The sequence below is a fragment of the Sminthopsis crassicaudata genome, chromosome 1 (assembly GCF_048593235.1).
Source record: "Sminthopsis crassicaudata isolate SCR6 chromosome 1, ASM4859323v1, whole genome shotgun sequence".
NCBI classification, from domain to species: domain Eukaryota; kingdom Metazoa; phylum Chordata; class Mammalia; order Dasyuromorphia; family Dasyuridae; genus Sminthopsis; species Sminthopsis crassicaudata.
The window spans coordinates 436,637,439-436,652,303 of record NC_133617.1 but is presented as its reverse complement, the minus strand read 5'-3'; the positions used below and the strand labels follow the sequence as shown (position 1 = coordinate 436,652,303).

At 32.1% G+C, this 14,865-nt stretch overlaps 1 protein-coding gene across 1 annotated transcript in view; it reads right to left on the bottom strand.

Annotated features, from left to right (window-relative positions):
• The window catches only part of RRN3 (RRN3 homolog, RNA polymerase I transcription factor), a 30,974-nt gene that overhangs the window by 9,335 nt on the left and 6,774 nt on the right, over positions 1-14,865 (bottom strand). The window contains exons 5-10 of the mRNA XM_074280606.1: positions 14,516-14,645; positions 10,338-10,397; positions 9,411-9,474; positions 7,861-7,930; positions 7,044-7,142; positions 531-632 (exon numbers count right to left, since the gene is read on the bottom strand). Coding sequence (XP_074136707.1) covers positions 531-632; positions 7,044-7,142; positions 7,861-7,930; positions 9,411-9,474; positions 10,338-10,397; positions 14,516-14,645 — 525 coding nt within the window. The remainder of the gene's footprint in view (positions 1-530; positions 633-7,043; positions 7,143-7,860; positions 7,931-9,410; positions 9,475-10,337; positions 10,398-14,515; positions 14,646-14,865) is intronic.

Here is a 14,865-nt window from a genome sequence, read left to right as displayed (position 1 = left end):
CTCAAAAGTTATGCCAGTAGAATGTGAGCCCCAACAGTTCAAGCTGATAAAACAGAATACAAGCCCAGCAAGAACCATCACTTAAGGGTAATTAGGTTCTGAGAGTTTCTTCAACAGAAAGTTGACCACCAGATGAAAAATATTTTAGATACAATACCTCATGGCAATTAAGATAAGGAAGAGATTACAATTAACATGGATAAAAATATTCACATTTAAGAAATTATATATGTTTTAAATAATTTGAAATAATAGTAAAAAACAATTTTTGTGCTTTCCATTTTATCCATCATACATTGTTACTGGTTTTAGAACAAAATTCTCTCAAACTGGTGCAGATAGTTAAATTAAAAGGAAAAGACTTTACATTAAAATTTAAAGAAAAACTTATTTGATTTATTAATAGGTAATGAATTCTTCCTCATTTAGTTTTTTTTATTAGTTTTTTCCATCAACACCATGAGAATCAATACAAATATTCTCATCTGACAGCTAATATTTTAAGTCTCATTTTAGTAATACAAACTAACCATATTAAATAACCTTTCAACTGTATCCGTCCCATTATCAGTTTGAATAGCCGCTTCCTCTGCATCCTCTGCATCTTCAACATCTTGTCGTGATGCACTCACCTTCATAACAAATGAAGGAAAAATAAAGTATATGAAACTTTCTAAAAAATTGTTATATTTCAACACTAGAGCTACTTCTAAACTTATTTAAGTAAAATGGCATCCTTTATAGCATTCACATTATACATACATTACAAATCTCGATAGTGATCTGGGCCAGTGGAAACTGTATCAATATAGTTTGAGGGACAAGTGGAGAAATATCAATAACCATTTTTATTACCTGAATATTATGCTCTATCACAAATATTTCTATAAACATTCTATATTTATGGTTACTCAATTAAGACAGAACTAATGAAGCTAGCTTTTAATAGTACGATAATTATATTTGAATTTTTAGAGCTATTATTAGAAAATGATGAGGAGAAACTGAGGCTCTAAGCTGAGATGGAATAGCTCCTTTTCTGGTGGTGATTACCTCTCTCTCCTTCTCCAAAGTACCAAGGGCCGGGTCTGTGTTAGCGAATGAATTCGCTACTCAATGCTGTGTTAAAACAAAGTCTTTATTGATAATAAAGGGATAGACAGGCATTTGGCCTCTAGAAAGGCCAAACTGCCTGGCAAAGGGATGCCAGTTGGAGGGCACAAGGCAAGGAGACTGAGTGCCAGGAAAACAATTTTAGAGATTCATTTTATACATAACCAGGGTCATAAAGCAAAGTTTGTATAGAGATATTATCCAAGAGGTTCCAGAGAGATTTGTAAATAAGACAAGAATTTCTAAAATTCTATTAATTATTTGTGTCTCAAGTTATCTCCTTTAAACTCTCCTAAGACAGGAATTTTCTGTTACTTATTTGTACCTTGGGCTATCTCTTTTTGACCTTATCAAAAGGACTCCCAATATGGCCATATACTTATACATTAAACTAGTATTATACTTCTTATACATTTCATTTCAATAAATATATATATTTTACCATCTATGCAAGTTCTTTTGTCCTCAAAAACTACCTTTTAAAAATGCAGAAATAGTGAATCCTGAATATTAAAAACAAGATATGAATCAGGAAAACACAAAAACTAATAGCTAATCAACAAGTAGCTCAGCCAGACACTGGCCTATCTTTTCCAACAGATTGCCCCCCATACTATACCTAGTCTTCCATTTATCTTTAATCTCACTTTTTCTATTGGGTATTTCCCAACCCTGATTCATACATCTCCAAAACCTATTTAAATATTTCCTCTTATCTTTTGTCTCCTGGTGGCTAAACTTCCTGAGAAGGCTATTTATAAGAGGTGCTTCCATTTACTTTTCTTTCATTATTCTTAACTCTAGATAACCTAGTTTCTGACCTCATTGTTCAATCAAAACTCCTCACTCTATAAAGTAACCAATAATCTCTTAAAGGCCAGTCTTAATGGTCTTTTCTCAATCCTCATTCTTTATCTTTCTGGAGTCTTTAACATATCAATCATCCTCTTCTTCCTGATATTCTTATTTCTAGTATTTGAAACACTATTTCCTGTTGGTTTTTCTATCTATCTGACTGTTCTTTCTCAGTCTTCATTGCTGGAACTTCATCCAGGTCTGCTAACCATGGTTATTCCTCTAACACAAGGCTTTGTCCTGGGCCCTCTTCTCAGATCCCACTATATAATTTCACTTGGTGATCTTATCAGCTGCCATGAATTCAATTATCACCTCTATGCATGATTCTCAGATCTACTTGTCCAGTTCTCACTTCTCTCCATCATTTCCATTCTCCTATTGCCAATTGCTCAATAGATATCAATAGAGAGAATGTGCCACAGACATCTTAAATGCAATATGTCTAAAACTAAATTCATTATCTTTCCTCTGCTCTTGTGAACTTTCCTTTACTGTCAATAGTACCTATCTCATATCTGTGGAGAAGGAATTTATAGCTAAAGAAGAACTAGAGAACATCATGAAATGCAAATGGATAATTTTGATTATATTAAATTAAAAGGCACAATCAAAATCATTGCAGCCATGATTAGAAAGGAAGCAGAAAACTGAGGGAAAAAAATTTATATCCAAGGACTCTGACAAAGTACTCATTTCTAAAATATAGAGAGAAATGATTCAAATCTATAAGAATACAAGCCATTTTCCAATTGAAAAATGGTCAAAGGAAATGAACAAGTTTTAGACAAGAAATTAAAGCCATTTCTAGTCATATGAAAATATGCTCTAAATCACTATTGCAGAAATACAACAAAAAAACTCTTGAGATACCACTACACACCTCTCAGACTGACTAAGATGACAAGAAAAGATAATGTTAAATGTTGGAGGAAAAGTGAAAAAACTCAGGACATTAATTCATTGTTGGTAGAGTTGTGAATTGATCCAACCATTGTGGAGAGCAATTTGGAACTATGCCCACAAAGAGCTATCAAACTCTGCATATCCTTTGATGCAATAAGGTCTCTACTGGGTTTGTATCTCAAAGAGATCATAAAAAACAGAAAAGGACCCTTATGTGCAAAAATGTTTATAGCAGCCTAATGGCAAGAAACTGGAAACTGAGCAGATGCCCATCAATTGGGGAATGACTGAATAAGTTATATATGAATGTAATGGTATATTTTTGTTCTATAAGAAACAATTAGCAGGATGATTTCAGGAAGGTCTGGAGAAACTTATATGAATTGATGCTAAGTGAAATGAGTAGAACCAAGAGAACATTGTACAAAGCAACAAGACTATGTACTGATCAACTGTGATGGACTTAGCTCTTTAACAATGAAGTGATTCAAGCCAATTCCAATAGACTTGTGATGGCGTCATCTGCAACCAGAGAGGACTATGGGGACTGAATGTGGATCACAACATAGTGTGTTTCCACCTTTTTTGTTGTTTACTTGCTTTTTTTCTTTTCTCATTTTTTTTCCTCTTTGATTTTCCCCCTTTTTTGATTATCCAGAATGATCAATGTGGAAATATATTTGGAAGAATTGCACATGTTTAACCTATACTGGATTACTTGCTATCTTAGAAGAGATGGGGTAGAAGGAAAGAAAAAAAAAATTGGAACACAAGGTTTTGCAGGAATGTATTCTGAAAACTAACTTTGCATGTATTTTGAAAAGAAAAAGCTATTATTTTAAAAAATAAAGGGACATAAAATAAACAAAAAAAGATTACCACTACAATCCCAATCACCTGGGTTTAAAACTAGGTGTCATTCTCAACTATTAATTCATTTCCCTACCTTCTATATTCAATCTGTTGCTAACCCCTGTCAATTCTACTTTTGAATCATTTCCCTAATATGCCCCATTCTCTCATCTGACCTTGCTGTGAATCTGGCATAAGCCTTCATGTCTGGACTAGGCAATAGCTTTCTGGTGGTCTGCCTGTCATAAACTTCTTGCTCCAGTCCAATCTCCACTCAATTGTGAAAGTGATCATCTTATATCAACTCCTATTTAATAAACTCTAGTTGCTTCCTCTCATCTCCAGGATCAAATACAAAATCCGCTGGCATTCAAAGTCATTTTCATAATATCCTTATCCCCCATTCCACAAGTCTTCTTATACACTCCACACCAATTATCTTTGGTCTATGAAACTGGCCTCCTTACTGTGTCTTAACATATAACACCACCTATCAAATATGGGCATTTGCACTGACTGAAATTCTTTTCCTCCTCATCTCTGCCTCCTGGCTTTCATAGATTCCTTTGAGTATTACTTAAAATCCCACATTCTACAGGAAGAATTGTCTTTTTTTTTTTCCTTAACTGTTTTTCCATGGTAACAAAGGAAGGTTTTAAGTAGGATGGGAGTCAAAGGAAAGAAGGGGTATATTCAGAAATCTCTTCCACAAAATGCACCAAAAGAACTTAAAAATTAAAGATGTATCTCTGAGGTCACATGCTACAGAAGAAAAACCCCAGAATTAGGACATATTAAGGATACTTAAATACTGCAAAACAATGCCAACAGTGTGTTAAAAAATAAAGACTGGACGTGAGAATTAATTTGCTAGACTATAAATATTTGTTACAAGGATTTTGTTTTCCTTTTGCCCATGGGGATGGGGAAAGGGAAAGAAAGGAAATATCTGTCAATTAAAAAAAAATTTAAAACCTTAAAAAATTAAGATCAAATAAATAAAACTTATTCTAAAAAAAAAAAATCAATGTTGAAAATTACATCAATTGCAGAGTAAAATGAGCAGAATAAGAACAATTTATAGAATAACAATGTAAATACAATTAGCTCTGAGAGACTTAGTAGTTCAATCAATGCCAACAATAATTCCAAATAATTCTTGGTGAAACATACTTTCAGCATTTAGATAACTGATGGACTAAAGAATTCAGATCAAGAATATGTTATTTTCTTTTTTAAACTAAAGCTAATGCAGAAATGTTGTTGCATGACTATACAATTTTATAATTGACCTTGTTTTTCTTGCCTTCTCAATGGGTAAGGGAGGGGAATGGGGAAAAGAATGTGTAACTGAAAATAAAATTGAACAAAGTTATATCAAAGTTCAATTCTGCATACAAGTTACAACATATTTAACATTGAATAATGAATGGTCGTATTAATGGTGCAATGTCTAGGAAGTTACATCACTTTATAATTTGAATTTCAGTTCTGAATTTTAAACTTATTTCTAATGATAAATAAAACTTTTTAGTTCAGCTCCATTAGCAATAATAGAGTTCCCACAGAGTAAATAGTAATAGTAGTAATAGATAGCATTTATATACAGCTTTAAGATTTGCAAAACATCTTAACTTGAACCTAACAACTCTGGGAGGTAGGTGCTATTATCCCCATTTTACAGATGATAAACCTGAGGCACACAAGTTAAGGGACTAGTCCAGAATCTTAAGTTAGTGAATAAGGCCACATTTGAACTCAGGCCTCCCTGAGTCCTGGTCTAGTATTCTATCTACATTGTATCACCTAGGAACCCAAAGGATCTGCTTTCATCAGGACAGGAACGCAGACTCAATAGAAGGTATTTGGGTTGCTGTTATTTTATTTTGGACCATCAAGTCACTTTCCGGCAATCCACTCCAACCAGCCCCATTCCCCATGAAGATCATCCATCCCACTAAAAAAAAAAAAAGTTAAATCAAACTATCTTAAAAGAGTGACTATAAGGTACAGTCATGACACTTTCCATTTTTCTAGCTTAGTATTGTAGGAAGATGTGCTGTATATTTATGTTGATTTTATTTACATTGTTATAGTAATTTTGTACATGATTCTTTAGTGTAAATGCTTTTGGTTCCATGTTTTTCACTCTACATGTGCTCATACCAATCTTTCTACATTTCTCTGAATTCTTCACGGCTGTCACTAACCTTTTTTACATTACTGAATAATATAAAGAACTCCCAATAATATGTTTTCTCTCAAAGCAGATTTGCAATTATTTAATATCTTAGAGAAGTGGCTGAAACAAGAGGTTTAAATAATTTGTCAAGAGGGCAGAGCCAGTTCTCTCTATCCATTATGCCACATTAACTGTCATTTATTGCTCCTTATAGAACAAGAGTTTTTCCTTTGAAAAAAGCTATTCTTTTGATTAACTACAAAGTGATAAAAATTTAAGGACATAACAAGTGCTAATGTGTCTTCAACTTAACTGAGCTTTCTTTGGACCAAAAAAAATTTAGCCTTTATCTGAAGCCCTTGTAGCTTGGCAAGACCTACCAAACAAATGTTGGATGTTCTTCAAGAAAGTACAACATTAGAATACAACTTCTGGGGCACCTTGCACATGGCATTGTATTAAGCAATATTCATGGCTTAGAAAATATTTTGGTATGATTTAATCAACCTTCTGCTTCCAACAAGGAATATTATTAAACTACACTGAAAAGTATGACTGCTAGCAACTAATTTTAACAACAGATTATTCAATAGTTACATCCACTGTGAAAGGAGAGGAGAAAATAAATGGGTAGGAAATAGTTAGCAATGCTCTCAGAAAAACCCGAAAAGTCCTCCATGAATTCATGCAAAATTAAACATACTCTGTACAAAGTAATAGCAATACTGTGGAATGAACAGCTGTGAATCACTTTACTTTTGTCAGCCATGCTATGGTCTAATACTACTCTAAAGGACTTAGGGTGAAAAATACTATCTATACCCAGAATAAAAATTGATTGTATCTGAATACATATTGAAGCACACCTTTTTTTTTTTTTTTTTTTTTTTAATTTATTTTTCTTGAGAGTATTTTTTTGGGTGGGAGGGGGGGAAGATAATCTGTTTTCTTTTGCAATACGACTTCTATAGAAATGTTCTGCATAACCCCACATGTACCTTTTCGATAAAAAGGGGATAGAGAAAAGAAGAAAATATGAAACTCAAAAGTTTTAAAAAATAAATGTAAAAAAATTGTTTTACATGTAACTGGGAAAATAAAATATTTAAACATGGGGGGAGAAGCCACCACTTACATCCATCTTGAGTAGCTTTTCAATAACAAGTTCCAAAATTTCAGGTCGCAACGTTGGAAAATACACACTAATCCTTAGCAAATTATGGACATAGCATTCCTAAAAAAATAGAAGCATTAAGAAGCTCAAATGAGTAAATCTGTACTTCCCAACAATCTAATAAAATAACCAATATTCCTATTAATTTTCAGTGTTTAATATGTGAACTATGAAGATGTAGGAACCATAACTGTAAATACAGTAGAAGAGTACATATGAAGCTTATAAGAGACCACTAAAAACTTAATTGCTATACTGATCTCCTTAATGTTTTAGGGAAAACATTTTATAATCTTATTATGATTTACCAATACCAGGTAACCATAAAACTGTTTCCCTGTCTATTGCTTACTGAATTATGTTTAAATTCTGCTGCCTGAAAAACAAAGTCTTTTATGATCTATTTGGTCTAAACTGAACTTTGATCTCTGCTATTTTACCACTCTAGTTTATTTTAAGCTCTTTGAAAGGGCAAAGAATTTCTTATAGACACATCTACTAGTTACCTCCTTAGTCCCTGATATAGTGCTTTCAAAGCAGAAAGCAATTAGAAAATGTTATTCCTTTTGCTGACAGTACCAATGTGTAGCGATTTTTAAAGATTGTTATTGATATAAACATTAGCCTTCTAAAAATATCTGAAATATAGTGATTTATGAGTAATAAGGAAGATGAAAATTGTAAGTTTTGTCCCTAGTTAAGATGATGCTATAAAAGGAATATAGGAGCATTAGGCTAAGATTATTATCACAACAATATTCATCCAAAGGATTCTTACCAAAATTCTCTCTGATTTTCGAATAAAAGGAAATTTTTCCACAAGTATTGGCATGAGAAACCACGGTGTACTATAAGAAAACAAGCAATCAAGATTAGTAAAGGAATTTTCAACGATCATCAATTTCAAACTCCATGAACTAGAATTTCTAATTTTAATTCCATGGAACACAGGGATGAGTACATAATATCATCCCCAAATCTTAAAATTTTCCCCATCCCATTTAACTGCTTTATCAAAAAAAAAAAAAAAAAAAAAAAAAAAAAAAAAAAAAAAAGTTTATAACATTCAGAAAAAGAGCTTTCTAGATTTAAGAGGAAATGATGTAAACCAAGAAAAAAATTAGCATACACATTGTTTACAACTATTAAAATGCTCTCAATTCATATTGTAGGTTTTCATTGAAGGTTTTAATCCATATTCTATTTATCTTTATTGAGAAGTTCATAATAAAAAACCTGCCAGTGACTCTTTTGGTCTTTGCCACTATGCTTCCACAGCCCCTCACGCTACAATATCTAGGAGTGCCTAGTCTGGGACATCCACTGGACCCTTCGATATTCTCATCCTGAAGTGTTCCTTTGTTGGGCTGTTCCCTATTTCCCATTAGAGAGTTCCTATAGGGGCCTTCATTGGGATGAGGGGCCCAAGCCCCCAAACTTCATTTCTGCTCCCAATGCTGAGACTCTGCTTTCCAATTTCTGGATTTTAACTTCCCTTCCCCTCCCTCTTTCACAAAGACAACTTTTTCCTTCTTTTTTTCCAAGTGTTTTCTTCCTCCATTAAAATGTAAGCTCTTCAAAGGCAGGGGGGCTTTCTTCTTATTTATATTTGTATCCTCAATAATTAGCACAGTGCCAGACACATGATAAGTATTTAAAAAATGCTGTCTTGCCTTAAAAATAAAAAACATCAAAACTCTGGAATCAATTAAATGAAGAGGTAAATAATCTAGCTCTTAAGAATATTCATTTTCCTCAAAGAGTTTAATTAGGCTGAAATTCAGGTCAAAATCAAGTTAATAAGTAGTAATGCTAGAATCACCAAACATGAAATATTAAAAAAAATTTATGCAAATTTTGAGTCTTAAATGTCTTTATTTTTAACAATTAAAAAATAAGACTCAAAATTTGCATAAATATGTCAAAAATAAAAACATTTAATTTGATAGCTAATACATATGCTACTAGATAGGGATGTCAATTTCTGAAAATAAAAACAGGTGAGTATTATGAAATTTCAGGTGGAAATTCATATAATTTCTAAAAACACTAAAAGATGCTTTTCTTAAACTGACAAATATGCTACATAAACTCTCAATTTTATTACTAAAACTAGTTTTTTTTGAATGTGGTGTTTCACACTTATGTTAAATGAAATAAAGTGAAAACAAAATTAGAACATATTTGACTAACACTAGTTTTACACTGAAATATACAAAGTTTAAAAGCATGCTTTGATTTAATCACTAGATATAACTGTACTGAGATTTAAAAAAGAATAAAATGCCACAATTTTTTAAAAACAAGAAAAGAAAAAAATATACTCACGAGGGGACATATCTTGCTATTAATTGTAAGGCTCTATGACATGTATCAAAATTTGCAGGAAGATCTACAAAAAGTGAGAACAAAATAGTACCTGTTTAGCTTGACAACTTAGTTATTAAGCATCTAGTCTGTGTATAACATTGTGATAGGTACTAGAAGATACAAAGAGGAAAATAAGGAGTGCACAATCTAATAAAGAGATGAGGAATGAACTGGGCCTATAAAATTCAAAGGAAAGATCACTGCCTGGTAGTAAGAAAAAAGCTAAAGGTTAACAGGGAGGAGAGAGTGGATTTATCAATCAATTTATCAATCAACATTTATTAAGCCGAGGAATACAAAAAAGGGCAAAAAATAATCTAATAATTGACAATTTAATGTATGAGAACAGAAATACAATACTAGGAGCACATGGGGAGAGCGGAAACATTATAAAGACTCAGGTTAGAAATACAGAAACAGTACAAAAATGTAAAGACTGTCAGGGTCTTCAAAGATCCCAATCCAACTCCCTCACTTTTTAAAAGTTAAGAAAACATAGGTCCAGAAAAGTCACAAATCTTTTTTATTATCCTAGTACTAGGTAATGAGCCAGAAACTCAATCAAGCAAGAAACTAAAATTATGTTTTTGAAGCTACTATAGAATCTATTCAAATAACTATTCTAAGCTGCTTCAAAAGGGAAATCATATGTTCTTGAATACAACCAGTTTTCTATTTACAAGGTAGCAAATAAATTCATTACCTCATTAATTCAAAATGTAAGTAAAACAGAACTCAAGATCCTATCAAACAGATCACCAAAGCTTGCTGCTCTACTTTCAGGAATAAATCAAACCTTGGAATCTGTAACACCGTTTACCTCACATTATTCAGTCTAAAAGTTTGTGGGTTTTTTTTTAACTTTAGATGTATTTTAGTACTTACTCTCATCTTCATCATCTGAATCTGATATAGTTATATCTCCTTCCTTAATGATTACTCGAGCTGTTGGGAAAAAAAAATTTTTTTAAATGGTCTGTTATTTTTTTCTATTGCCTTGGCATAGTTGCTTGGACAAACTCAAAATATTGCATAATAAAATGAGAAAAGCCTTTTATAAAAGCTGCTTTTAAACTAGTAACAAATATTTGGTTAAACCAGTGCTCCTTAAACTTTTTAAATAGGGGTCCAGTTCACTGTCCCTCAAGACGGTTGGAGGGCCAGACTATAGTAAAAACAAAAACTCACACTCTGTCTCCGCCCTTCAGCCCATTTACCATAACCTGGCAGGCCACATAAATGTCCTCAGCAGGCCACATCTGGCCTGCAGGATTAAACTAATATATCAAAATTTTCTAAGAATATAAGATAAAAAGCCCTTAGTAGAAACTTTGTAGTTTGCTATAAATAACAATATGCAAGTAGTTAATATATAAGCAGCTGCCAACATATGAGATACTTCCATTTACAAGTAACTTCATAAACATTTATCTATCTCTGTCCACTCCATATCACTACTGACATGAAAGCTATTATGGTAAAAAGAAGTGAAGTTTTATAAGTGAATCTTTAGTTTTAGAAGAGAAGGATGAGAAGATGGGAAAAGTAGCTATGTGTATGGAGTCCAGTTGCAGATTAGCCCTCCCTGGTGGCCATCTGACTGTTCGTCTAATACCAAACAAAGATTATTAGGTTGTAAATTTCTTGGAGAGCAAGAATTTTACCATTATTTATTTCTATGTCTTTTAATGATTAAGTACAATGTTTTGCTGATAACTAAGTACTTAATAACTGTAGACTGAATTGAACATGTACTGTTTTGTTCTTTGTGAATCCTACTATGAATTATGAAATGTCAAAGACCCTTTATATAGAACCTTCAGTAGGAAGTTTAATCAAAAACATTTCTTCCATGCCACTTGAAAATGTTACTTATTTAGACCCACAGTCAGAGATTAAATTGGCTGACAATCCACATCTCAATGTGAATTAGTTTAATAAAATTGCTTTCCTAAGATCTAGTCAACTTCAAACTCATCTAAACTGAGGGAATGAAAATTCTGATTAAGAGTTAAATAAAGTGTGAAAAGTTTGAGGTAGCAAACTCACCCTCCCAAAGTAGAAGCATTTGGGAAAGACACAGTGATTGTTGAAAGGACAACAACACATGGAGCAAGGAACAGAAAAAGTGGAAAAAAGAAAATTTTACTAATTTCAAAACTTTAAGTAGGCCCAAATATGGACTCAATAAATGGGGCAAATGTTTCTTATTCTTCCTACAACTCCTGACCCTAAGACTCAGAATTTAATTACATTAAAACTATTGTGGTTCAATGTAAATTAGCTAGTCATGTTTACTATTATTTAATTTGAATACACTCCTTGGATTCAAATAAATGTCTTCCCCTATTCATTCACTATTTTACTAAGTTTCTGCCACATTTCTGTTACTATTTATGAAAATATTCACTTTGGAAAATTTAAAGAAAACAAACCACATTTTCTAATAAAAAATAGTCAGAGCTCATGTTCTAAGGTCAAAGACTATCACAAAAGTTCAACAATAGCATAAAAACAAAAATATAATCTATATGTTAGTCTCAAAAATCAGTATATTCTCTCACTCTCTACATATGTATGTACAAATATTTATAAATAAAATAACAGGTACACAGAGAGAGACTGATTATACAAGAGGCTCAGCATATTATATGTATATATATATAAGAAATATAATTTTATGGCACTATAAATCTAACTAAACTTTACTGCAAAAATTTAAAGACTTTTTAGTAATGATTTGAATGGTCCTAAATCTCTTAGGAGATGTCCAAGAAACTTTAGCCAGATATCTTTATATCTTAAAGAATTTGCTTACAGCAAACAATTATTTCAATTACCTCTAAGCTATCTCAAAGTCCGTAGTAAACATTTAGCATTTTATTGTCAAAAACAATCTCTCCAATCAAAACAGTAACTTGAAAATGAAAAAAAAATATATTATTGAAAGCATTTTGCAACTACAATTTAAAAAAAAAAATTTTATAAAAGCTTTTTATTTACAACACTGACCCTTGCATAATCTTTTGTTCCAAATTTTCCTCTCTTTCCCACCCCCTTCCCCTAGCTGGCAGGGTAGTCCAATACATATTAAATATGTTGAAATAAATGTTAGACAAAAATTATAGACACAATTAATAATTTCACTCAAGATAATAACAAAATTCATATGGAAAAACAAAAGGTCAAGAATTTCAAGAGAATTATTGTAAAAAAAAAAAAAATCAAATGAAGATGGCTGTAACAGATCTAAAATTATATTATAAAGCAACAGTTACCAAAATCATTTGGTATTGGCTAAGAAAAAGACTAGTTGATCAGTGGAATAGGTTAGGTTCAAAAGAAAAAACAGCCAATAATGTTAATAGTCTAGTGTTTGACAAACCCAAAGACCCCAGCTTTTGGTACAGGAACTCACTGTTTGACAAAAATTGCTGGGAAAATTGGAAATCAGTATGGCAGAAACTAGGCATTGACTTACACTTAATACCATACACCAAGATAAGGTCAAAATGGGTACATGACCTAGGCATAAAGAATGAGATTATAAATAAATTAGAAGAACATACGATGGTTTACCTCTCACACCTGTGGAAGAGGAAGGAATTTATGACCAAAGAAGAACTAGAGATTATTGATCACAAAATAGAAAAATTTGATCATATCAAATTGAAAAGTTTTTATACAAACAAAACTAATGCAGACAAGATTAGAAGGGAAGCAATAAACTGGGAAAACATTTTTAGTCAAAGATTCTGACAAAGGCTTCATTTCCAAAATATATAGAGAATTGACTCTAATTTATAAGAAATAAAGCAATTTAAAGCAATTCTCCAATTGATAAATGGTCAAAGGATATGAACAGACATTTCTGAGACGAAATTTCTAGGCCATATGAAAGATGCTCTAAGTCATTATTAATCAGAGAAATGCAAATTAAGACAACTCTGAGATACCACTACATACCTGTCAGATTGGCTAGAATGACAGGGAAAGATAATGCATAATGTTGGAGGGGATGTGGGAAAAGTGGGACACTTCCACCATTCTGGAGAGCAATTTGGAACTATGCTCAAAAAGTTATCAAATTGTGTATACCCTTTGATCCAGCAAATCTTATACTAGGCTTATATCCCAAAAAGATTTTAAAGAAGTGAAAGGGTCCTGTATGTGCAAGAATGTTTGTGGAAGTTCTTTGTAGTGGCCAGAAACTGGAAACTGAGTGGATGCCCATCAATTGGAAAATGGCTGAATAAATTGTGGTATATTAATATTATGGAATATTATTGAACAGCAGGATAATTTCAGAAAAGTCTCTAGAGACATGAACTGATGCTGAGTGAAATGAACAGGACCAGAAGATCATTATATACTTCAACAACAATAAATATATGATGATCAATTCTGAGGGACAAGGCCCTCTCCAACAATGTGATGAAGCAAATCCGTTCCAATAGAGCAGTAATGAACTGAACCAGCTACATCCAGGGAAAGAACTCTGGGAGATGACTATGAACTACTACATAGACTTCCCAATCCCTCTATTTTTGTCCGCCTGCATTTTTTATTTCCTTCACAGGCTAATTGTACACTATTTCAAAGTCTGATTCTTTTTATATAGCAAAATAGCTGTTTGGACATGTATACATATATTGTATTTAACTTATATTTTAACATATTTAACATGTATTGGTCAACCTGCTATCTGAGAGAAGAGGTGGGGGGAAGGAGGAGAAAAATTGGAACAAAAGGTTTTGCAGTTGTCAATGCTGAAAAATTACTTATGTATATATCTTGTAAATAAAAAGCTACTAATAAAAACCATAAAAAAAATACATGTTAGATTCAATAAATGTACACATATTTATACAGAAATCTTGTGCAACTACAATTTTTTAAAAAGTGATTAAAATGCCCATATTCCTAGAATTAAAGAACCCACATATATCCCTAAAAAAACAAAAATTAAAAAGATCCCATATATATCAAAATACACATAACAGCATTTTTCAATAATAACAAAACAAAAGGAAAATCAAAGTAAGGAGAGCATATATACTTACAAGGTATAAAATGTGAAACAATCATGCTAAGACATGGTCTAAGATAGACAGTCTGTGCTGAAACAAGATTGCCAAGAAAAGCCAAATATTCCTCCAACACTTCTTTGCTCCTTTTTAGCCATGGCAATTTCTAGTTCAAAAAAGGGGAGAAATGGCATTTAGTTTACCCTAGGTTCACAGCTTATTTTAAAATATTTTCCCCAATTACATTTAAAACAATCTTTAACATTCATTTTAAAAAGTTTCTGAGTTCCAAATTCTCTCCCTTTTTCCTTTCCCTTCCCAATCATTGAAAAGAAAATCAATTTGATATAGGTTACATACATTCAATCGTAGAAAAAATATTTCCA